We start from the raw sequence: 24,290 nt of genomic DNA on the forward strand, positions 1-24,290 counted from the left end.
TATTTGAGAAGTTCATTAAATTACAGGTTGTGTTAGCAATCCCTCCTGTCTCTAAGTCACTGGCCATTGTTTTGATGACTGATAAAAAGTCCAGAGATTTCTTCAGTCCATACTCACAGGGATAGACTATTTCAGGTGTGCTGAACAAATGTTTCTATGACACCTTCTTCACTGACAGAAGCAAAAAAAAAAAAAAAAAAAAAAAAAACCAAAAAAAAACCAGAACTGTTTTCTTTGCTTATTCAAAATAATACTGTGTTCAGAAATTTTCATCTTCAAAGTTCAGACTCTATTTTTAAATCTAAAATAACATCATTGGTACCAAAATACTTATTTTAATATGTTTTCCTGGTGTATTTGCTTTCTGAGAGCTTTTGCTCCCTTTAATGAATGGCTCAACCTAAGAGCTCATTCCTTCATGTCTTTCCTTTTTTCCCTACTAGTCCTGCACTTCTCTCTGAAAATCCTGACACATCACAATGCACAAATTATTTAACTCTCTCTCTAGTTAGCTCCTTGCTATCTAACAGCACATAAACCTCACCTCTCCTTGTGTTAATGATCCACAGAATTTCCTGTCCAAGGACTGGGACCTGCTCTGTTACTCAGCCTGTGTAGCAGCTCAGGCACAGGATGTGACTCTTGGGGTGTCCTGTGCAGGGCCCGGAGCTGGACTCGATGATCCTTGTGGGTCCCATCCAATTCAGGATATTCTATGGCTCCATTCTAATTCCTGCTTCTCTTTTCCCCAAAGCAAAAGCAATCCAGCACTGTGCAGGATGCCCCAGCTGGCATGCAAAGAAAAGCAAGGCACACAGATGGAATGTGTGCATCCAGAATTGCTGGGAGAAACAACGTCAGGCCCTCAGTCGGCACGCGCTTTGCCTTGCTCCTGGGAGCTGTTATCCATCATGCAAGAGCAGTGTTCTGCAGACAGTCTGTGGCAGCTGACTGAGGAAAGCTGTGCTCAAGCTCTCCCTTCCTACCCCAGGAAAGCTGTGCTCAAGCTCTCCCTTCCTACCCCAGGAAAGCTGTGCTCAAGCTCTCCCTTCCTACCCCAGATCCCTGGGGAGCTTCATGGCACACCAATGGGGCTGGGGGCATTGAGCCAAGCAGCACACCAGAAATGGCTTTGTCTCCCACCAGGAGGATCAAACAGGGTCAGAACACTTGAGCATCCTTTATTTGGTTGGTCCCTGCACAGCCTGTGGGAAAATGGTGCATAACAAGGTCAGGTTTGGGCCACGTGAAACTCAAACCATGGGCTCTGTTCTTCCCTTGTGTGCACTAAAACTGTGGGTTTATGTAATCATCAATGTGCAGTCAAGGCTGGTGCTCTACAACTTCCTTGGCTACAGCTGCAGCCAAAGCAACGTTACTCTTCAGCCTCCTTTTTCTAGTTATCAGCAGAAATCTAAAGCAGAATGTGCCTTGATTAGATAAAGCTGTTCAGGATGTGCAGGAGGTTGTGCAGTTTGCTAGAGCAAAGTGGGAGAAACATGACTTCATGTTGCTGTGATGGATGTGCTAATGCAGCGATGTGAAACACGACAAGAACAGAGGTTACGGAGATAACGTCTGGTTCATATGGAGTTAATGAATGAGTGTGTCAATTAACTAGGATGAAATACTAAAGCAGGCTTCAGAGATGATTTTGGGAGCTGTCTCCCCAAGTGAATGCACACCCTGCCTGTGATCTGCTTTTTCTCACCTACCATGACTTTCCATCCACAAGTGCTGGGTCCAGTTAAACCCCACTTGTTTCTTTTCAGAAATGTCTCTGGCTCATAGTGAGTTTGGATTACTTAAGCATAGCTTGCACAGGTAACTGAGAAGAGCAAGGAGTTGCCAACTTCACCCTGAAACCAGGAAAGGAGAAATGCTGGGAGAAATCTTGTGGTGGAGGGAATGCTGCTGTGGGGCAGTCAGCACTGGGGTCAGCCTGGGATGCCTGTCTTCCATTTGGTTTCATTAGTCTCCCATTTAACCTCAGTGTTTTGGTCCTTTATCCTTTGTTACTCAACAAAGACTGATTTCTTTCCTTTATTCAGATGACAGCTGTGCTGAAATCATCCCTTGGGATTTCTCACCCTCTGGGTGAGAAAAATAGCGGCGCCTGAAGTCTTCAGGAGCCATCTTGCATGGTCCCCCCCAATGGAAATCCTGTTTTAACAATTCAGACACTGAGAAGAGCACCAATAACCATAACAGATTGCATTCCTGGCCCTCAAGAAAAGAAAAAATAGATAATCCACAACATTCTGCTATAGAAATGGCTCATTCCCAGGCATAGGGAAGCATTTAGTTGATCAAGCAGTACTAACACTTCTGTAGAAAGAGACATGCACTATCCCAGGAAACTGTCAAATGCAAATAAGCAGCAAGGTATAAGGTATTCCACAGTCATCAATCTGTCCCCTAGACTGGATTTTTAACTTTATAAAGACATTTTTTAGAAAATTGTATAAGAGAAAAAGAAGTATCAGTAGTAACAGGTGCTTCTCATTGTTAGGTATTCTCCAACATGAAAAAATTGCTTCATCACTACCAAACTTATTCCACTTTTTTTTTTTTTTTTTTTCCATTTTGGAGAGCTAAGAGTCTTAAGGATCTGGCTTTTGTTCTTCACAGGAGGAGGCACTAAACATGACTGACATCAGGAACAGTCCATTCATTGAAAACTTAGATAAATGTGTGTGTCAGAACATGTTCCTGCTGCTTGTTGTGGAGGATTCCAATGCCGACTGCTGGGGCTGGTAGAGGAGGTCTGCTCACAAGATTCAGCTGAAATTTGAGTCATAGGGAAATGATTAATGAAGGACAGAATCACATCTCAAGGTCCTGATGCCACAGTGATATCTGCTGTCAGATAACAGGGCAGCAGCCCCAGCTGGAAGTAATTCAGGAAGTTATCCCCCATATCCCAAAGACCATGGCTCCAAGGACTTTATAGTGCATGATCTGCCAGAGCAAATGGCACCTTTGTATTCTCCTCCTACTTCCCTACTTGAGATTTTTCATTATCCTGTCTACTTTGACTGAACACCATGTAAAATAAAGCTCCAGTCCTGCTCTTCACCAATGGTGCTATAAAGAGCAGAAGTAGCTGAAATTAGAACACATACTTTAGGCAGCAGGATAAGTTTTTTTGTCAAGCACCATAAGCACTTTTGCATTCAAGGAGAACTTCAAACTTCATTTTAAAGACTAAAACACCCTGGGGACCTCTTACCTTAAGCCCCAGCTGCTTTTCAAACCGTGGAGACACAAAGGACCATGGACCCATGTTCTGTGGTTCTTCCTGACTCCATTTGAAGACTAAAGGAAGGATAAGGGTACATAACAAACATACATATTTATCTTTTCAGCAGAGAAAGAAAAACAGTTTTTTTATTTTTGTAGCACCTCTAGTTTTTTTGTCTTGGCACTACCTTTGAAATGAAGGCATGCCAGACTCAATTCCCTTGCAGCTCAGAACTCAATTCAAACCCAAAGTATGTCCACCATTAGGGTATACTGTGTGTATATTCTGCTTTTCTACTGCTGTTTTCAAAAGCTACTAAAAGGACTGGCCTGTAAAGACCAATGCAAAAAATATCTCAAATGGTTTGCTCTGATTTTCAGTGCTGCTTCTTGGAAGCTAACAATAGCAGAGAAAAGAGTTCTTTTAACACAAGTGATAAACATTTCTGAAACATCCCACTCCAGAAACACTTGGATGTATGAGGGGGAGAGCAAAGAGGAAAAAAGCCACTACAGCTCTTCATCTTAAAAGGTAGGCAACAGATTTAGTTCAATACTTCAAAGAGACTAGAAGCACAAAGGTAGAAGCTTGGCTGACCTTTTGCATGGGTGTACTTGCTCAACTCTTGCTGCAGAGCTTCCAGGGGGAAAGGACAAAGCTCTTCAAGTCTCAGAATAGCTGTGCTGTGCTGCTTCTCTCCCAGTGTTTCTCTTTGCTTCACCAGAGCATAGTAATGCTTTCCAGAACACAGCACCACTTGGGTGACACTAAAAAAAAAAAAAAAAAAAGTTTCCAAGTTTGGTGTTTTCCAGAAACTTGATGCAGAACAGCTTCACACTTCTAACAAAAAAAAAAACACAAAAAACAAAACAAAAACAAAAAAAAACCAGTCAAACTTCAAAGACAACTTCATAAAGCGAAATTGCTTCCCTAGACCCTCTTTTCTCTTTCTTGACCTCCCTTCCCTCCAACTGCTGGCAAACTAATCTTTGGGGACAGTATGCCAGAGGTCCTGTTTCTTCAGTAATTTTGGAAAAGTTACCTTACAATGGGATTGATCTCTCTTAGCTCTGACTATTAAAAATTAAACACCCAGTCAAAGGTAGTCATCTCTGTAGAAAATAAATCAGAAGAAGAGAAGTCCCTCCAGAGGACAATTCTCTGCCATGCCAAAGCAGGACTACCTGCTGGAGAGACACTACACCCTCCTGCAATCACAGAGATCTTGCCTGCCTAATCTTACTGGAAAAAGCAGTGAGATAAACTACACTCTTTGTGCCTCACCATCCCACTTAAAAAACCCAAGATGCAAAGGTACTTCCAGCCTTTTGACTGGGGGTCAAGATGTGAAGTGGAAGGAGGCTCAGACCTGGGTATTACTAGGGCAAACAGCAGATAAGGGGAAAAAATATTAAGGCTGAATTAGTCATTCTGAACAGAATTCACTGTAACATCAGAAAGTAGAGAGATGTACACACACTTTATTATTGCCCCACCTCATCAGCTCAGGTATTCCAGCCCCAGAACAGAAATTCTGGATTCAGTTTTGGGCCACTCATGACAAGAAAGACACTGAGGAGCTGGAACCCAGCCAGAGAAGGGAACGAAGCTGGTGAAGGGTCTGGAGCACAAGTCTGTGAGAAGCAGCTGAGGGAGCTGGGGGACCTCAGCCTGGGGAAAAGGAGGCTCAGGAGGTGCCTTGTCACTCTCTACAAGTCCCTGGTCATAGCCAGGTGGGAGTTTGTCTCTTCTCTCTGGTAACACACAATAGGACAAGAGGAAACAGCTTCAAGTTGCACCAGAGGAAGTTTAGATTGGACATCAGGAAAAATTTCTTCACTGAAAGGTTCAAGCCTCCCAGGGCAGTGGTGGAGTCATCATCTTGGAGGTATTTAAATGTCTAGATGTGACACCTGGGACATGGTTTAGTGGTAGACTTGGCAGTGCTGGGCTAAGATTGGACTTTATGATCTTAATGATCTTTTCCAAGCTAAACAAATCTATGATTCATGTCACAGCTGCTCCAGTGACTGTCAGCTAATGGACATGGTGCAGAGTAGGTCCCATCAGGTTGGTTACTACAGTCAAACTCCCTGTGAGGCCAAGGGCTGACAGGCTGAACACTTCACTGTTTTGCAGACAGGTGTGGTAACTACCAACAACTACCAAAAGAGGAAAAGGAGAGGAAGTAGAACTAACCATAGTTGCCTACCATAAAACATTTTCCCCTCAAGTCACCTCTTTCATATCACCTCAAATGTGAGTTGTTGGGTAGGAGAAAGGGACAAGACATCTCTTTTGAGTTTCTGCTCTAAGAAAATAGAGCTACCTTTTAGGATCTACTGAGAAGTCACCAATGACAGGCTTGAATGTGGTCCCTGGGGCCATTTCTTCAAAACTCGATACAGCAGCCTACATGGGGGAAGAGTTGGAAGTTACCAAATCTTGCTGCTTTTCCCTTAGGCTAGAGTCAGAAAGAATACTGAGGCAGGGTTTTGGTAAGTACAAAATATACAATAGTCTTCCCTCTCCCTCATATTCCTACTCCCAGTGAAAAATGAGATGATAAGCTTCCCAAGAACACCATCAGACCAGGAATGAAGCCTACTTCTAGCTCACCTCCACCCAGCTTGGCAAAATTCCACTGATTTGACCCCAAAACAGCAATCACAGAACACAGGAGAAAAAAAAAAAAAAAAAAAAAAGGAGAACAAAAAAGAGGATAAAGAGAAAAAAAATAAAAGAAAGGAAGAGGAAGGACATTTCTCAGCTTACTGGAAGCCTCAGTAACACTTTGGGAGAAGCAACAATGAGAGGTTTCCTGAAGTTTCGGACCATTTGCCTCCGGAGTAGGTGGAAATACTGTGCTGGGGTGGTGGGATGCACAACTGACATGTTGACCTGGTCACCATCAACACCCTCTTCTGAGCTGTCACACATCTGTACAGGGGGAACACAGCAATACCTTGTCAAAAGCAAGCAGTGGGACTAATATGCAAGAAAGAACCTAGGCACATGAGGCATACTGACCTGTAGAAGAACAGATCAGTAAATATCCAAATTCAAGAGAGGAACAACTTCAGAGAAATGGGTTCAGCATTTAGCTGGAAAGATTGTGTCTGAACTGCCTCTGTGGAGCTCATTGCAGCCGAGCTCCCAGAGCACTGACTGCCAGGGCTGTGCTGGGCATGTGTGACTCTGGGAGGTGTGGTGGGTACCTGTAGGAACCGTTCCATCCTGCAGGACGAGTGCTCAGGGCCTGCACCATCATAGCCATGGGGAAGAAGAATTACTATCCCACTCTGCAGAAGCCATTTAGCTTCACCTAGAAACACAAAACAAAGAGGAAGGAAAGGATGATTTCCACAGAACATAAAGCCACAGAACACATTACTTTGAACAAACTGCTCTGGAAAAAGAATAGCCAATTTCCACATCACTAAATACATACCTGAAACATGTTCCTGGCATTTTGGTCTGAGGTTCATTACAGTGAAATAACACATGTAAGGTGATCTGAACTTTCTGAAATCATAAGGTAGCTCTGGGCTCCCAGAAGACTTAAGTCTCCACATGGAGCACATGACACAGTGAAATTTTAAAACTTCATCTCTGCAGGTGTGACCCCAGCAGCATCCTGTGAGCCAATCCAGGCTAACACAGCAGTGCTCATTCCTCTGAGCTCTACCAAACCTCCTGCACTATACAAGAGATTATAATCAAATCCAGAATTTGGGTGAGATAAAGGGCCTCTGAATTTCCTCCTATGACTACAGAAGTTTTATAGCTGAGTACTCAGAAAACATGTTAGAGTCAAACTTAGTAAGGTCTTGTGGGGTTTTTTGTTTGTTTCTTTTAAATAATCACTATTTTCCTTCTCTATTGTTTCAGGAGTTTTTCAGATGCTTCATGAAGGAAAGGTACAGCCTATAAAGCTATCAACCATATACACACACAGTAAAATACACGTTGGAGAAGAAAGGCCATTACTATAATTAACTGTCCTTTTGTAATGACTGGAACTCTGTGAAGGACTCTTTCATTTTATATGTACTGTCTTCAGAGAAAAGCTGCACAGAAGTCTTTGGACCTCACAGGCAAGCTCATAGTACTCCCTGAGAAAACAGAATTCTTTGTATAACATGCCATTTTACTTGAAAGAGGAAGGATTCTCTAAAAATTTGCATAATACCAATGATTAATTCTTAAATATATTAGTTCCTTGTACACTTACCTCCAGAGATGAAAGTGTCAAATATTATCTGGGCTCCATTAAAGAAGTCTCCAAATTGAGCTTCCCAAATCGGCAGTAACTTAGGGTTCTCAATACTCATTCCATATTCAAAACCAAGCACAGCTTCTTCAGACAAGGGACTGTTACTCACCTAACAAAAGGAAATTGTTGGCAGGGGTGGATGAGGAAGAAGACAAACAAGGGTTAAGAAACACTGGAACCAGGCAAACAGTGCTGACAACACACACTCCTAAAGGCAATTGATAGGCACTGATTTTTTGCTTTTGAATGAAGGCACTGAGGAGAAAAGAATAACATTTTATCTCTCAAGGAAAAGCAAACCCCCTTGTTAAAGCTGTAATTTATAACAAAAAAGAATAGGGATGCCCTGACAGTTTTTATGTCCCTGTATCTGGGGTTTGCCAGAACATACACTAGGCCTACATATGTCTCAGCAGCTTTAAAAAATGTATTGTTTCAGCACAGTTTGAAGAAGGTGGTCTTGTGGATTACAGAACCTACCTCTAGGAAACCCTTCTGGTCTGGGGACATGTGATTCAGAGGAATGTAGGTATCATCTGTCTCCTGGCAAACCAACATCGCGTGTCGTTGGCTGAAGGTTCCTCTGCCAACATCTTGTCCACTTAGCCTGATATGAAACCCTTGCCAAGCAATAAACACAGCACCAGATCAGCAAGTTATGTAAAAAGAAAATATGCAGGACATAATTCATCTCTTGTTATATCTCTTTTTGGATTTCCCCTCATCAGCAACATCAAATCTGAGATGCAATTCTTAGCCAACAACAGCTCCAACTGTCAAGCACACAGATGCTCTGACATTATTTTGGGTAAAATGGTTCAATTTACTGAAGCAAACTGCAAAAAAAAAGTGCATTCTGTATCACATGTAAATGGAGATTTGAATTCAGGCTAGAGAGGAAGGAGAAGAAATAGTAGCATAATGTCAGCTGCACTGCTTGTGCTCAGCTCTATGCACAAATATTTTTGGGGAGTGAGAGGGAACTACAATTCTTTGAATATATTTAAGACTCAGTCTACAAATATTAGTGACACATAGGATTCATATTTACCTTCTCTTAGACCATGCAAATTGTCAAATGTCTAAATCATAGCAATCTTTTTACTTAGAAACACTAAAAAACCTAATGTTATCCTTTATTGACACTAAAGCAAAAATATTTTACTGTCTGCTGTCTAGTTGCCTCTTACCTTGGCTCAGCAGAGAACCAAATGCTAAAGTTTCAGCTGTTGCCCAGTCCAGCTTTTTTCCTTCCTCCATTTTTTGAACTCTTGACTAAGCAAATAAAGAAGAAGAAAAAAATTTTGTCTTTTTCCATCTGTAGCTTTTTTGGTGGCACAGACTAATATTAGAAGCTAGAAAAAAAAGCAACACACTACAGAGGGAAATGCTATATTCCTGCAGCCAGCTTAGGCTGCATCAGAATAGAGAGCCTTATTTCAGCACATCCTAAGGAAGGTTGCCTGAGGACCACAGAACCACAGGTCACCCATGTATTCACCTCCCAGTCAACAAACTATGGACTGATGAAGTAATCCTAGTCAGAAAATATTTAAAATCTTAGCACAGCACAGAGTGTAGTCTTGACAGACTTCTGGTCTGTCTGGTTAGCAGTGATGAAAGATACCAGGTGTAAGCATTTCAGTCTCCAGAACTCTTCCCTGTTCTGGCCTGCAGAACTGCAGACAAATGATCAAACTGAGCTGTGGAGTTCCTGCCTTGGGCTGAGAAGACAAAAACATCAGTCTTTTGAAATACTCAACTCACAGCCTCTCCTGGCTGCCAAGCAGACACCTGCACACACTCATTATCCATCAAAGGGAAACATTCACAAACCCCAAACTGATCCAAACCAAACACCAACTTAGGAGCTATCAAGCCCAGACTGTCAAACTAGGCCACATGTTGTGTAGTGTTTATACATATAAGTTATAAAACACTCACTACTGGCTTTAGAAACTGTGTACACTATTGCCAGGTTCCTGAATTATTCCTTTACAAAGTACTCATTCTAACTAATCACCAACTATATAAATGTTTGTAACTTATCATAATAGTTTCTATTTGTAAGACAAATAAACTGTATTTTCTATAAGCTTTTTCTTCATTGCAATAAAATATTGTTGAAATAACAAACTAAAGTACATGGTCAGACGTGGGGAAAGAAATATTTCTTCAAAACTGGAGAAAAAATGGCATAATCTCAGCCTTGAAACAGAGTGAGCTGTTTTTCCTAGATAATACCTTGCTATTCTCTAACTGGCAACCCTGCTGTGTTTAGACTTTTTCCTGTAAGAGGTTTGAGCCATGGGATCATGATGCTCTACTCACCTGAGCATAGGTCTTCAGGAGATGGCTGTGCATCTGGAGCTCTTCGGGCACCTGCACAGACTTGGCTCCAATGAACTGCAGGAGCGGCACAGGCATCCCCGTGTCCCAGGTGGTGATTTTGGCAGAAGGCTCCACGAGGCCTTTCCAGTGAGCCTGCAGGTTGGTAGGGGGTGGGCTGTATGAAGTCATGTTGGCAAGGTGGTCGTTCAGCTTGGAATAGCACGTGGTCTTTATCTCAGACACTTCAGCCTCAGCCATGAGCCCAGCAGCTGTGAGGTGCTCTGCGTACGTGTCCGGGATACTCTTACGGGATCTGCCAGGGAGGGAACCAAACAACAGAGATATTAAGCCTAAAAGCAGTGTCACAGGAGAACAAGGAAACACCACCTTACTACACTCATGTACCATGGAAAACTCATATAAGTGGTGTCCTGGTGCATTATACTTATTTGCATGAAGTTCAATTTCCTGGCATTTTCAAAGAGATAACAGGTCTCTTAGAGATGTGTTTTACAGTTATTTATTAAAAAAGTGAAAGCGCTGTAGTTGGCAGTTACAGGTAAAAACAAATCAAAACCCCCTCTGTGCTACCATGCATATTTTCTTCAGAGAGATTCACAGTAGTATTTCTGCATTGAAGAGAATCAAGGCAACCATTCAAACTCTTCACCTAAAATACCAGAATTTACTGGTAACTGAATTTTTGTGTGGGGATAAGGATGGAATCTGAATAAATTTAAATGCTGATAAAGATGAGTCCCCAGTAGAAGCAGCAGGACCAGACAAAGACAAGACAAGCATCACAATGGCTTCCTGCCCATTCTCCCACAGCATGCACACTTCCCCTTGGCACACAGAAGGCAATTTACCCTCTGATTACCAGTGGTCACAAATTTGAAATCCAAGATATATGTCCAAGATTGACCTCCAAAAGCACCAAGCCACACATTCAAGAGCCAATAGTAATGATTGTTCATTAACATCTTATTATCAGACTCACACTGTAGTCAAGGGCTGCTGACAGCCCAGCTGCACCTTACATAAAGACCTGTGGATATGTCAAAGGATCTCGCACAGAGCCTTCTGTTGCAGCAACAAGACTTGAGGTGGTGCAAATATATTTTGGTTGTGCAACCCTTACCTGATGATTTTGTACATGCTGGGGTTGGTGAAGAAGGGCTCATCAAGCTCATTGTGTCCCCACTGCCTGTAGCACAGCAAGTCCACAATGACATCCCTGCGGAACTGGCGCTGGTACTCCACAGCCAGTCGTGTGGCACGGACAACTTCCTCAGGATCATCCCCGTTCACATGGATAACTGCACACCCAATGATTTTACCTGCCCAGGGATTCAAAACACAACAGCAATCACAGCCAACCCCTTCCAAAGAAAGCAGACACACACATGCTCTGCTGAAACTACAGACAGCCCATGTGAAGTAACTATAATAAAAACAAATCAAAAAATATGTTCTTTGTGATGAGAGTTGGGGTAAGGAGAGCAGACTTGCCTGGGAGAACATGCAATTAGCCTGTTGTATTTGTCAGTTTGAGCACAACTTCTTTACAAGAATTTTCTTCCCAGAGGACTTTCTATACACAGTTCCTGCATCATATTAATCTGGTAGTGTACAGGAACTGGGAGAGAACTACTCGATTGCTTCTATTTCAAACAGAAATTGTTTTATTTCCTTCTTATCCTAAGCTATCACTACTGTGAATTCATACAAGCCAAAAGCAACTTTCTCCCTTATTAGTAGGGAGTATCATTCTGTCCACTGCTTCTCCAGGCAGAAAAATCTTTTTATTAAAAAGAACACTGAAAAATTTCAGTATCTTAAGACCCTCTCAGACAATTTGGCTGCAAGCTCCTTTTGTACTTTATCTGTCCAAATTCTGGAAATTAATTCCTGGCTCATGTCAAGTTTTCCTCCCAAAGAAAATACTAAAGCTCAACTACATAACAGCCCCTCCTCACTGACAGGTAAGAAGAAAGGAAAACTAAGGGTGGAAGCAAGAAACAAACCCAAACAAAAACAATCCATAACATAAAACCAGACCAGGGGAAACAGTAATAACATATGCTATCTACTTTACCAGATTTAATGAATCTACTTGTTTGGTTTGATGAAACCATACGACAAACACTTGATGTTAGGTCAAAAGCACATAAGAATATATTTTTATTTATAGGAGACATATACAAGATAACTAACTGCAATGTCTCTGATCTTACTGGTAATACATCTGTTTATCACTAAGAAAGATCAGTCCAAAACAAAGCTTCTAGTTCAGGCATAGAAAGGTCTTGAGCTTCATCTTTAAATTGAAAGCTCAACAGGCTCACATGACAACAAACAAAACAGAAAAAATGGAGGAGTATCTGACATAAAAATCTTGCTCAGAAAATACAGACATTATTTTTATGAAATTTAACAAGATATATTTAGAACAGATCTGTTATATACTCCATTGCAATACCTTTTTAAAAGCTGTCAATAATATGACAGAAACTGAGTTATAAAGACTTCACAGAAATCTTGCAATTATTTTATCACATCCTGTAAAAATGTGACAAGATTTTCCTTTGATATTTAGTCTTTGCAATAAAGCAGATAGGAGAGGGCATATTTTTAGCATCTGAATTGTTGCTAGTAGGAGGGAATAATAATAATAATAATTTTAATTCCTACTCTACCATGAAACTGGAGTTACAATAATCTCTCCCTAGAGCTGACAGGCAGTTGCTATAAAAAGTGCATTGCACAGCTTACACTGCAGTTAAAAATCCTTTCTGGCAAAACAGGCAATCTTCCTTGTGATTCAACCCTACCTACCAATGTCACTGCAGTACAGAGATGACCTTCCTCGCTCTGGAGGAGTGGTATAGCCCAGCTGGTTATTAACAATCAAATGGATGCTCCCACCAACTCTGAAATGTGGTAGATTAGAGAGGGTCAGTGTTTCAGGAACAATCCCTTGCCCAGAGAAAGCAGCATCACCATGAACCTACATCAGGGAAGAAGATGGAAAAGTCTCATTAGGAAACACTGGAGGAACAGCAAAATCAAAACTATAACCCATTAAGTAAGACCTCCTAAACTGGGTACATGGAAAAGACACAGTTCCAGCTGGACCCACTTCTTAATCCCTCTCAGAATACTGCTTCCATGACTTGAGAGTTTATGTAGCCTTATCACTAACACAAGGTCATGGCAGCCAACATATGTACATGAATGCCTGCTGTAACCCCTACCTGGAACTGAACTATAATCTCTTAAAACTGACCCAACCAGTGTCCAGGTGACTGCAAGCTTCCTGGCTATGGCAAAGCTGGAGCAGTCAGAGGCAAACCACTGACCCCTGAACAAAAGGAGCCACTCACCACAACATTCACTACACCCTTGCTCAAGTTGAATGTTGGTGAGCTGGGACTTATGCCCATTTCCACCTTACCAAACACACAAGAACAGAAAAACAGGAGAAAAATGGACTGAATGTAAGCACTCAAAGAAAAACTTTCAGAAGGAAAAAGAAACGCTAAGTTCTTAGTTGCATTTTGAAATAGCAATAGCAAATAAATGCTGCAAATAAAAAAAATAGTTCAGAAGGGGAAGGGAGAATAGTGTGATAGCCAACCCAGGTTTCAAACAAATGCTAGAAGTACTGGAGTGAGTATCATCTAGCATCTCAATATTTTGAAATTGGAGACAGCTCTCCATTGATGAATATAATGACAGTTTCCTCAGAATGCAGACTCAATCATTTGCAAATTAAAGTCACTATGAAGATTGATGTACTTCCTTATTGAAACCAGATGACAGTTCTGCTTTCTAGCTATGGAATAGTGGTTTCAAGCCTTAAAAGACATCTGCAAGTACACCAAGATAAATAACAGAGGTTCAATCAACCAGTGAAACAGCAGCTCTGGGTCTTATACCATTCCAGTACAGATTTTTAAGAGGTATCACAGCAAAACAAAGGTAAATACTGCAAGACAGACAAGCCAGCATACCCACTCTATCCCTTACCATACTACACTTGTTCCTGAAGTGCTGGGTTTTCACCTTTCCCTCCTGGTTTCTTCTGCTGCCTAAGAAGACTACATATCTCAATATCTGTCATTGAGATATGTAGTCTTGAGTGAAGACCCTAGGGTCTTGAGTGAAGACCCTAAAACATCTGAGAAAACTCATAGCCTTTAGCATTTGCCAAAGCATTAAAGCCTAAGGACAGTGACTATCCAACTACACAAGACTTTTCATATGCATCTCAAACCCCAGAGGATTCAATTCCTGTGATCCAGGCAGGATTTTACTCATTCTACCAAAAAGATGGAAACAGTTTTTGCTAGGGCACATTTTTCTCTGGGCTGCATTAGCAAAAAGCTAAAAGCAAAGTCATCATCAAGTTTAATTCACCAAACAGTGACCCTGAGGGTGGAATTTATTTCTGGGAGATCTTACTACCAGATTTCATTTCAAATCAGGAAATAGAGTTAAGGTATGTGAGGAGGTGAAAAATAAACCACTCTCCAGAAGAAATGGACAATTAAATACTGCAGAGATGTCCATCTTGGTAGTCAACCAAGAAGAGTTTTATAATCCGTATAAGTTCTGAGCACACTGAAGTTCCAGAAGAGAAGACCTTCAGACCCTGGACAATGAAGCTCACCACTGACAATGGCACCTTAACTGATCTTTACTCATTCTCCCCTCAAACTCTGGTACTGAGGTTTGTGGAAGAAGAGAAAAAATGACAATATAAACCCAGAGTGTCTACACTCTCTTCTCAAGAGAAAGCACTATAAAAACAGACAGTTCAAAGCCAAACTCCCAAACCAAGATTCTAAAACACAAGGTGCCTGCTTTAATCTCTCTTCTCAATTAGCTGAATGAGAGCAGTTAACAGTTACAACCAAATATTCGCCTGTTTTCCATCTCACTTGTGCACATTTTAAAGACACAGTCACAAGTAATGATGATACACTTTCTTCCTTTTAGGAATACTTTGAATCAGTTTACTAACATGGACGAGTTTAGCACAGAAACGAATGCATCTCTTCTCCACTATGAAATCCTCCCTATCATTCACCCCTACAAATCCTAAGAAGTGAAATTTTTCTAGGATAGGGAGGGTCCATTTATCCTGAAGAACTGTTCTTTAAAGAGTCATAGTACTTTCATTACTACATAGTGAAGATCTACCGTTATGAGAAAGAAAGAACAGTATCTTCTCAAACTAAAAATACCTGCACTGAAAGAGAGAGTCACATTGGGAAGCAAAAGCTGGTTTCACTAGCAAGCTCTGAAGACTTTTTTAAAAATAAGAAACTAAGAACTCCAACTTGCCCAGAATATTTTGTATTCTCATGTCTCATGCTTTTTCACAATATCCCACCCTTCCAAAAGAAAGCAAAACATTGTTTTAATCTGAAATATGTTTTCACTCCTACAAGTAACTTTCTCCATTTTGTTTGTTACACTTTACAGAACATTTTTGCCCAACTTGTTTTTAACCTTGGCTTTAAAATGTTAAGAGTTCAATTCACTTGTTTTTCCAAGTTGAAGTAAATGCAAGAGAAGAAAATTTATCAAGGAACTATTTAGGATTGCTTCTACAGCTATACAAGTCAGTCAAGGAGTAAAAACGAATTCCAGTAGAGTCTTCAACAGTACCATGACAAAATGACAAAATTCTAAACTCTCCTTAATATTTTGCAGCCTTGTTGACAGTTCTTCTCCAAACCCATTAATTTGAAAGGTTTCCCATGGCAGTTTAAATGCAAAAGTGAGGAAAGGCACATATGGCTTTCAGTGCAGAATATTATTAAAATAAAGGGAGGCATCAGAATCAGTATTCATAAATCTTAGAAGTGCAATTATTTAAACACCAGCATAATCACAAACGTCACCTGGTTGATCTTCCTTGCCCCCCTCTTCCCCCATAAAGAAGATCCCAGCTCTTGACATCATACATTAACTCAGTTTTGTTTGATATTTCTATGTACACTCCTGTTCACATTCTAGTCCAGCAAGTCTTACAAATATAAATGACAATATGTGCAAAATACCTGCAGGCAAATAACTTTGTCCCCAGGCTGTGCAGAACTCTCTGGGGAGTAATCACCATCGAGCAGAGTCTGTTGCCTGGCTCGTGTCTTGCCCACAGCCACTGGGTTGATGGCTTCTAAGTGTGAGGGGTTGGGGAGCAAGGTGACATGCACAGGTCTGTGGGAGCCAAAGTCCAGATCTACAGAAGATGTCAGGTGGGAAAGAACGTCCCCAATGGCTGCTGAGTTCTCTGGAAACTCACTCAAACCACGCATTTTGCGGAACATGAGCTGCAGGGAAACAGATTTGGTTAAAACCCTTTTCTAATTCACTGACAGGTTGAAAGAAAAACACTCTCCTACTCCTGAAATTGCAAGGATGCTTCTAAGTTGCAGCACATATAACCCTTCATTAGAGTTCTTTTAAGAGTCTCCTGCAGACAGTTCACTGAAGTGTTGATAGGAAGGGAGAACACTCTCACACAGGTAACATTTTATTGCTCCAACATTTACAACATGGCAAACTTCTGGGGGTTTCTTTTACTGCAAATAAACCAAGCAACTGCCTGTGAGGTTACAAATTTCTTGCTGTCTTAGGTTGTAAGATGTATTTGGGGGTGTGTATTCTGTTGCCATTTGTTAGAGGTGGGGCAGTTATTTTCTGTTATCTGGGGAGATATTTTCTCTTAATGGGCCAGTGAGTGTCCCTGCAGGGATGATAAAATTCCATCATCCCACTGGGAGATGCTCTGCCCAGGGGGAGGAGCCAACCATTCCTACCTGGATAGAATCTGACTTTTGGAACACCAGAAGCAGCCTTTTCCCACTGGACTCCCAGAAGAGCAACTTTCTTTTCCACTGCATTCCCAGAGGGAGCCCAGGCCCATCTACACCACCCCTGGAGCTTCAGGGGAAAACTCCACCCTTGTTACAGGATCCCTGCTCCACCAGAACCATAGCTGGCACTGCAGGAGGGCTGCAGCTACCATGGAATGGGACTGCTGCCACCTCCCTGACCCACAGGGGGTCAGGTTGTATTCTGACTCTGTCAGTGCCTTTGTTTTGTATTACTTCATTGTTTATTTTGAATTTTTCTAATAAAAGAACTGTTATTCTTACTCCCATATCTTTGCCAGAGAGTCCCTTAATTTCAAAATTATAATAATTCAGAGGGAGAGGATTTACATTTTTCATTTCAGGAGAGGCTGCTGCTTTCCTTAGCAGACAGCTGTCTTTTCAAACTGAGACATTTACCTCAGGAGGAAGCTGAAGTAAGCCCACAAGCAGATTAAGCCTGCCCCGATGAGGCATTCCAATGATGATATCCGTGACCCCGCTGTACGCACACATCTTGAACAGCTCGTAGAAGAAGCCCATCATGCTCTCTGCTCCTTCACCACCGTATCGCTTCACTGTGGCAAACTTGGTGGCCAAGAAGTGATCAAACTCCTGTTAAAAACAGGACAACTTGAATATTAGGCTATTTTAAGCAGCAACTTTCTGTTTATAACATTGAAATTTAATTTATGTTTATACCCTTGAGGCATACAAATCTAAACATACCCCTGGAAAGTCTAAGCTCACTCTCCACCCACACAGTCTGAGACCAGAAGCTATGATGACTAAAAAAAATCAGCTCTAAGCAGAAAAATGTTGCATTGAGGACTAAATTTCCTCTGTCTCACATGGAAGGTGCTTCAAGAATCCTAACACCAGATTAATTAACAAATTGCTTGGTAGTTTACCTGTTTTAGGTGGACATGTAGGAATGGTGTTGTTTTACAGTATAAACCATAATGAACTTGAGATACAAAGCAGTAGCAAAGCAGTGTTTCATTTTGCTTTACATTAGGCATAGTCCTTATTACACAGGTAGAATGCTTGAGAGAAGAAAAATAAATGCATCTGTATTAACTTCATTTTCTTCTGACTTCATTCACCTCCTCAAAAGCTCTAATAAGTGGCCAAGTTCTGGAATTGCTGGAAATTTCTTTTGCTTTTGCAACTAAAGACAGAAACTAAATGAAGTCTATAACTGAAAAGGGAAGACTAAGCCACACACAAAGATCTGAGCCAACTGCTAGTGGAGCAATATTCAATTCTAAGGAATAATGTATACAAAAGTGATCACATATAAAAGCAGATTTTTTTTTCTGTCACAGTTAAATTATATACTCTTAGTATAGCTCTGGTCATACTGAAATTAAAGTAGAGCACATCAGGGTCCCAATTTCACCCTCCTGTGTCACCATCAAATTCCTCTCACTGCCAAAGAGGCTACAAAAAATACAAAGTGGGCCAAATACTTCCATTCAGTCATTGGTAAATGTTACATTTAACACTCCTTCCACTTGGAAAACTGGAAACAGGGACATTTTCACAGATCCTGCTCTTCTACCTTTCCAACCTTCACAGATCCTGCTCTTCTACCTTTCAATCATTCTGGATAACATGGGAAGAAAAGGGGAAAAAATTAAAAATTTTCACAGTACAGAAATATTGGAATAAATTTTCCCTATACATTTCAAAAGTGCATAAATATTTTACTTCCTTATAGAAGGCATTGAACAAGGGTTCCTTGCTGAAAAGCTCCATGTGTGCCAGTGCTATATGATAGCATCAACTATCTAGTTGATGTCTGCATCAACTCTGATTTATTCTTCCAAAACCTTGGGTGACAGCATACTTTAAGGACAGTAAAACAACTGTAATGGTGAGAGGAAAATACAGAATAACTAAGCCAGAGCACAAGATTTCACAGAGCTCTGCTCAACCTAATGTAACTAATGGTCCCATTAGTAACATTTAATATGAGCTGTCAGATCATTAATCTAAGAGTACCTTACTTTTGAAGACTGATTATTCATGGGTTTACAGCATCATTATTTCAGTAATGGCTGGTAAATTAATTCAGCAACAAACTCCAACGAGATTCCTGTCTCGCACTGCTTCAGGCAAAACCTTGTACTTCTTCCTCCTGCACACTGTCAAAGCCTTTCAGGACAGTGATTGTTCTTTTTCTGCATTAATCATGTCCAGAATAGTAAAGGATCCATGACAGATTCCACGACTATTACAATCCAGTAACAGGGAACAAAGTACCTGGGACTCTAGCATCAGTTTGCACAAGTGCTTTTTCTCTTCAGGTGTAAATGCTTCTTGCTTTAGCTCTTCAAACCTTTTAGCAAACCATTCTCTCTCCTCCAAAGTTGGAAGCTGGCTTGTTTCTATGGAAATATGCCCGCAGTATATATGGTCAAGATAAGCCATCACATCCTTTACAGAAGCCTCCTCTTTTCCCATGTTTATAAGTCCTGGTGGGAAATAAATGTTATTAGTCACTTTGGGGGAGGAGAGGAAGCACTAAGGCCTGTTTTGGAGAAAATAAAGCAATGAGAAAGACCACCCTCCTTTGTTTAAGGCTGCAGCAAGGCTCTAAGAGAGACAAGAAAAGACAAATCTTTACTTCTGCCACTGTACTTTCAAACCTTCACTACAGCATTAAGTATTGTGGTAAATCATAGAATAGTACAGTAACACAATAAATTAATGTTTAACCTCAGTAGCTGTAAGAACAAGCATAAATTTTCATGATTTCCGAAGATGCTAGAAGGCAGCCTCTCACTGCACTATGGTTTCTGCAACAGACTATGCTGAAGTTCTGTTCAACAGTTTTCATCACTAATTGAGCCACCTCTCAATATCTGACTATTCCACAGAGGCCACAGCCCCTCAACAAATCACCCATTAACAGAATTTGCTGCGATAAGGCTGTGGACTCACCTGTAGTAACAAGAGGACCCTGAAGAACTTCAGCCAGCTCTTGGATTTCAGGTACCATGTTCATAACAGCTCGGCCAGCAAACAGTGGGTTTATTTTGGCAGCTTTGTGGCCATGTTCAGCATAGGCAGTTATTAAACGAACAAGAGCATGGTCAACTAAAACCAAAAAGAAAGCAGAACAGCATCACACATGTGCTCAGATTAAATCTACTTACAGCATCAACACAGGAATGTTTTGTCAGCTGGCAACCATCAAGGTTCTGGCTGGAAAGAGAGCTTTTCCATGCAGTTATTTCTGTCTTATTACCCTACAACAGCTCCCATCAGCAAACTGCTAAATCTGCTTCTCCATACAATTTTCAAGAAAGTACACTCTAGATTTCCCCCACAGCATAGGTTAGGTTCCTGTAAACATATGGAAAGCTACTTTATTTTGCTTTGAATCTCTTTACAACAGTAGCACTGTTGTAAACCAAAACCACTACAAACAGGTATGTTCAAGTCAAGCTCAGCACATTACCAGTGTATAGTCTTATTTCCTAAGCCAACTCAATCCTATCACTTATGCTTCCTTGTTCCTTGCTGGAATGACAGGATTGGGTCTTAACAATAATTCAGGTCCCATGACTTCAAAAAAACCAGTCTGTCTGCAGGAGCCAAGAGCATGTGCAGAGCCAAATGTGGTAAAAATTATCGACATGGGTAGAATTTGACCAGCTGAGAGGTCACACACATGTTACTGAGCACAAACACAGACCAGGCTGATAGACTGCAAACAATAACACATACTGCAAGCACAACTTGCTACAAATTAATGTCATGAACCAGCTTATAAAGCATTCATAATGTGGAGGGGTTTTTCATCCTGGTAAAAACGTAGCACTGACAGTAGTCAAGTCTGAAGGCTTTTGTTTTCCAAAACAATGAAATTCTCAGACCATAGCACAAGCTTATTTCTCTGACACTGGTCAGCCCATTCAAAACAGCCCCTTTTCTCTACTGGGATCTACAACACAGGGACATAACCCAGACATGAGGCTAACAGTGCCCACAATGCTCTCAGCAAGGAGGCCGTTTAAATGCAATTTTTAAAATGTTACATAAAAATATGTTAATCATTAACAAGGAAGCTACTTTGTGACGGGTCTCAGTGTCCAGGATGAGACTAATTTCACTCCTGCTCTGGGCAAAGGCTTTAAATCCTACCAGGGTCACCAGAGTAAAGTTAATGTAAGCACCAAACTCCTATCTAGAAGAGTTTACTGCTTGAAATCACCTTTCTGTACTGTAAAATGGAGCTAAAAGCAACACAGGATTGCTACAGGAGAGAGTTACCTGTATTTAATAATGAAATCCTGTAATGTTAAGGGGTTGGATGGGACCTTAGAGATCATCCCGTTCCAACACCCTGCCGTGGGCAGGGACACCTCCCACAAAGTTTTATCCCATTTGGCTTTGAACACCGTCAGGGTTGGGGCATCCACAGCCTCCCTGGACAAGCCGTTCAGTGTCTCACCACTTCAATTGGGTTAGTTCAAGCCCCACGGTATAAAAGGCAGAGGTGCTTCTACGAGCAGCAGAACTCTCCGAGAGCCCCTCGCTGAGCAAACTTCAGCAGCCGGTGCTCTCACAGCCGCTTCAGCCCGTGGAGCGGGGCCACGCACCCCAGGCTCGCAGGACGCACAGCCCAGAGCTCTCGGAGCGGGTCTGCTCCGCGCTCTGCCCCGCGGGAACAACACAAGCAACACCTGAGAGCGCCCGGGCCCCGCTCGGGGCAGCCCCGGCGCGGCCCCGCGGTGTCCGACCTGCTCCGCCGGCGCCGCGCGGCTCCTCCGCCCGCCCGGCCGCCGCCTGCCGCGGTCTGTAGCCGTAGACGCCGCGCTCGGTGCGGTACCAGCGGCTCGGGCCGGCCCGGCAGAGCGCGCAGCGCACGGCCCGAGCCCCCGCCGCGCCCGCCATGGCCATGGCCGCGCTGCCCCCGCCGCGCCCCGACCCGCCCCGGGCCCCGGGGGCGGCGCCCGCAGCGGGGGCGCCCGGCGGCTCCTGCCCTGCCGAGCGGAACGAGCGGCACACGATGGCCTGGGCTCCAGCGAGGCCTTTTGGGGTGCTGTGCCCAGCACAAGGGAGACAAGGAGCTGCTGCAGAGGGTCCAGCGGAGCCTCCGGAGCATCTCTCCTGTGAGGAGAGACTGTGGGAGCTGGGCATGTTTAGTCTGGAGAAGACTGAGAGGGCGTTTCATGAATGCATATAAATGTCTCAAAGGTGGGTGCCAAGAATTTGGTGCCAGACTCTTTTCAGTAGTGCCCAGCAACAGGACTAGGAACAATGGCAGTAAAATAAAACCCAAGAAGTCCACCTTAACATGAAGAAGTTTTCATTGAGAGTGGCAGAGCACTGGGACAGCCTGCTCAGGGATGTGGAGTCTCCCTCTGTGCAGACATTCACAACCCACCTGGATGTGTTCCTGTGTCACCTGCTCCAGGTAACCCTGCCTTGGCAGGGGGGTTGGACTGGATGATCTCCAGAGATCCCTTCCAGCTCTTACACTGGTGAGACCCCACCTGCAGCGCTGCATCCAGCTCTGGGGTCCTCAGCACAGCAGGGACATGGCCCTGTTGGAGCAAATCCAGAGGAGGCCACCAAGATGATTAGAGAGGTGGGGCACCATTCCTATGAGGAAAGGCTGAGAGAATTGGGATTGTTCAGCCTGCAGAAGAGAAGGTTTCCTTGTGACTTAATTACAGCCTTCTAGTACCTGAAGGGAGTCTGCAAGAAAAGATGGAGATGGATTTTTTAGAAGAACATGTAGTGAGAGGATAAGGTGGAATGGCTTCAAACCAGGAGAGTGTAGGTTTAGATTAGGTATTAGGAGGATGTTCTTTGCTGTGAGCAGGGTAAGGTACCAGAACAGGTTGCACAGGGAAGTTGTAGATGCCCTACCTGTGGATGTGTCCAAGGACAGGTTGGATGGAGCTCTGATCAGTCTGGAATAATGAGAAGTGTTCCTGCCTGTGGCAGAGGGCGGCATAAGATGATCTTTCAATGTCCCTTCCAATCTCAACTTTTCTGTGATCCTGTAAACTTTGTGTGAATGCAGGTCTGGGGTACTGGCAGGTTTCCTGTCCTTAGGCTTGGTTATGCTCCTGTAGCCTCCACCATGAGGAAATCAAAGAGTATTTTTTTTGTCCAAATCAAACTATGGCATTTGCCTTTGGAACAGGTGGAACTGGATTTCAGAACTGAATCAGTTCTGACACCCCAGTTGGTCTGGGATTTTATATTCACAGTTCTTGCAGAGGGGCCACTTGTGTTCCTTGAGGCCTGTATGGTTGGGTTTATGCATATTTATAAAACCCAATATGGGAGAAAAATATAAAAATAAATTACTTTTAATGCTGCAAGGAGGGCAAAAGGATACAGCAACAGAAGGACAGTGGACATGTGGCCCATTCAGTGAAGGTGGTAAAAATGTAGCTGAGGATATTAATATTTTTTTCAATTAGAGTGAAGGAACCTTAAAAATAATGCTGCAAGATGATGTGATTTTTTTGAAGCTGACAGTGGAGAGGGAGAAAACATTGACGTAGTTAAATATTTCCATTTTGTGCTTGGGGAAAAAGACAAATGTTGCAGGCAGATTACAGGATGATGAAATGCTTTTCCATAGTTCTTAAGCAAATACCAGTCAAACAGCAGATATCAATGTGGTTTTGCTTTCAATCATATAGGCAGTTAGTTGAATATTTCCCAATTAGCACTGATACGAATAGGCTTGAACAATAAAAATTTTCCAGTTTCTCTAGAGAGATGTTTCAGACACACTCAGAGATGTGTTCTCTGGATCTCAGAGAACTAATTATATATTCTCAGAGAATATTTGTATATATAAGTTCACTTAATAAAAGTTTAATAAAATCTAAGCATGTGTTTATGAAATATATATCTCATCAAGTCAACTTGTTAGGGTTTTTATGTGAATCAAAATCCAGTTAATAGAGATTTCACAGATTTTCCAGCATAATCATCTTGTGTAGGACATGATTACACGTGATGAAAACATTGCTGTAGCTATATCTAAGTCAAGGAATGGCTTTGTTGACTTTGATTCATGTCTAAACATGAGAAGGTGGTACCTGTGCCAGGAGAAACACCACTGCTGAGGGCGTAGGCAAAGTGACTCTCCCAGCCTGGCTCTTCTGGCACAAAGCCTGTCCTAGAGAAGGCTCCTGTGTGAGGCTGATTTAGAACTACATGATGCTCTCACTAAAAAATACTAGAAACATCCAAAACCAAGGCTATACACACTAAATAGTAAATGTCTGGCTGAGCACTGGGAATATTTCTAAAGGAATTACCCTCCTTGCCACTTCAGTAGTTAGATCAACCCAAAAAAGCTGCCCACACCTTGAGTGCTGATGAAGTTTGTCAGCTGGAGATAAGTGGTGAGGAGAGGTTACCTTCAGTCTGAGAGTCAAGATGGAGATAAGCAAACACAATTTATTTTAACAGGATGAGGTGAAAGCTTGCACTCATTGAAAGAGTATGTGCACTAAAATGTAGCCTATTTCCAGGAAACAGGGGCTATAAATAACCTCCAAAAATA

The 24,290-nt window shown here is 42.2% G+C and overlaps 1 protein-coding gene across 2 annotated transcripts; it reads right to left on the minus strand.

Moving 5' to 3' along the window:
• Positions 1-2,029: 2,029 nt before the first annotated feature.
• On the minus strand, positions 2,030-21,667 carry DHTKD1 (dehydrogenase E1 and transketolase domain containing 1). 2 transcript variants are annotated; one of them, XM_085568635.1, is made up of 18 exons: positions 21,493-21,667; positions 19,688-19,843; positions 19,007-19,218; positions 17,650-17,784; positions 17,159-17,353; positions 15,926-16,195; positions 12,690-12,861; positions 10,993-11,191; positions 9,852-10,164; positions 8,711-8,795; positions 8,001-8,140; positions 7,479-7,629; positions 6,463-6,569; positions 6,020-6,184; positions 5,574-5,656; positions 3,842-4,011; positions 3,233-3,318; positions 2,030-2,784 (listed from the first exon to the last, which is right to left on the minus strand). In XM_085568635.1, exons 1-18 carry the CDS (start codon positions 21,650-21,652, stop codon positions 2,683-2,685), a joined length of 2,901 nt encoding a protein of 966 aa, XP_085424761.1. In that variant the 5' UTR covers positions 21,653-21,667; the 3' UTR covers positions 2,030-2,682. The 2 variants fall into 2 exon arrangements, with proteins under 2 accessions (XP_085424761.1, XP_021386731.4); XM_021531056.4 differs by lacking the exon at positions 17,650-17,784.
• Positions 21,668-24,290: the final 2,623 nt, after the last annotated feature.

This window comes from Lonchura striata, chromosome 1A (assembly GCF_050655825.1).
Source record: "Lonchura striata isolate lonStrDom1 chromosome 1A, ASM5065582v1, whole genome shotgun sequence".
Lineage (NCBI taxonomy): Eukaryota > Metazoa > Chordata > Aves > Passeriformes > Estrildidae > Lonchura > Lonchura striata.

Excerpts from the sequence above, each read along its gene's own strand:
- DHTKD1 (XM_085568635.1), bottom strand. The coding sequence starts at position 21,652 with ATGGCCATGGCGGGCGCGGCGGGGGCTCGGGCCGTGCGCTGCGCGCTC. Across the intron at positions 11,192-12,689 it reads TCTGTACTGCAGTGACATTG|GTAAAATCATTGGGTGTGCA; the intron begins GTAGGTAGGGTT and ends ATCCCTGGGCAG. Across the intron at positions 4,012-5,573 it reads TTCTCAGTAGATCCTAAAAG|TGTCACCCAAGTGGTGCTGT; the intron begins GTAGCTCTATTT and ends TTTTTTTTTTAG.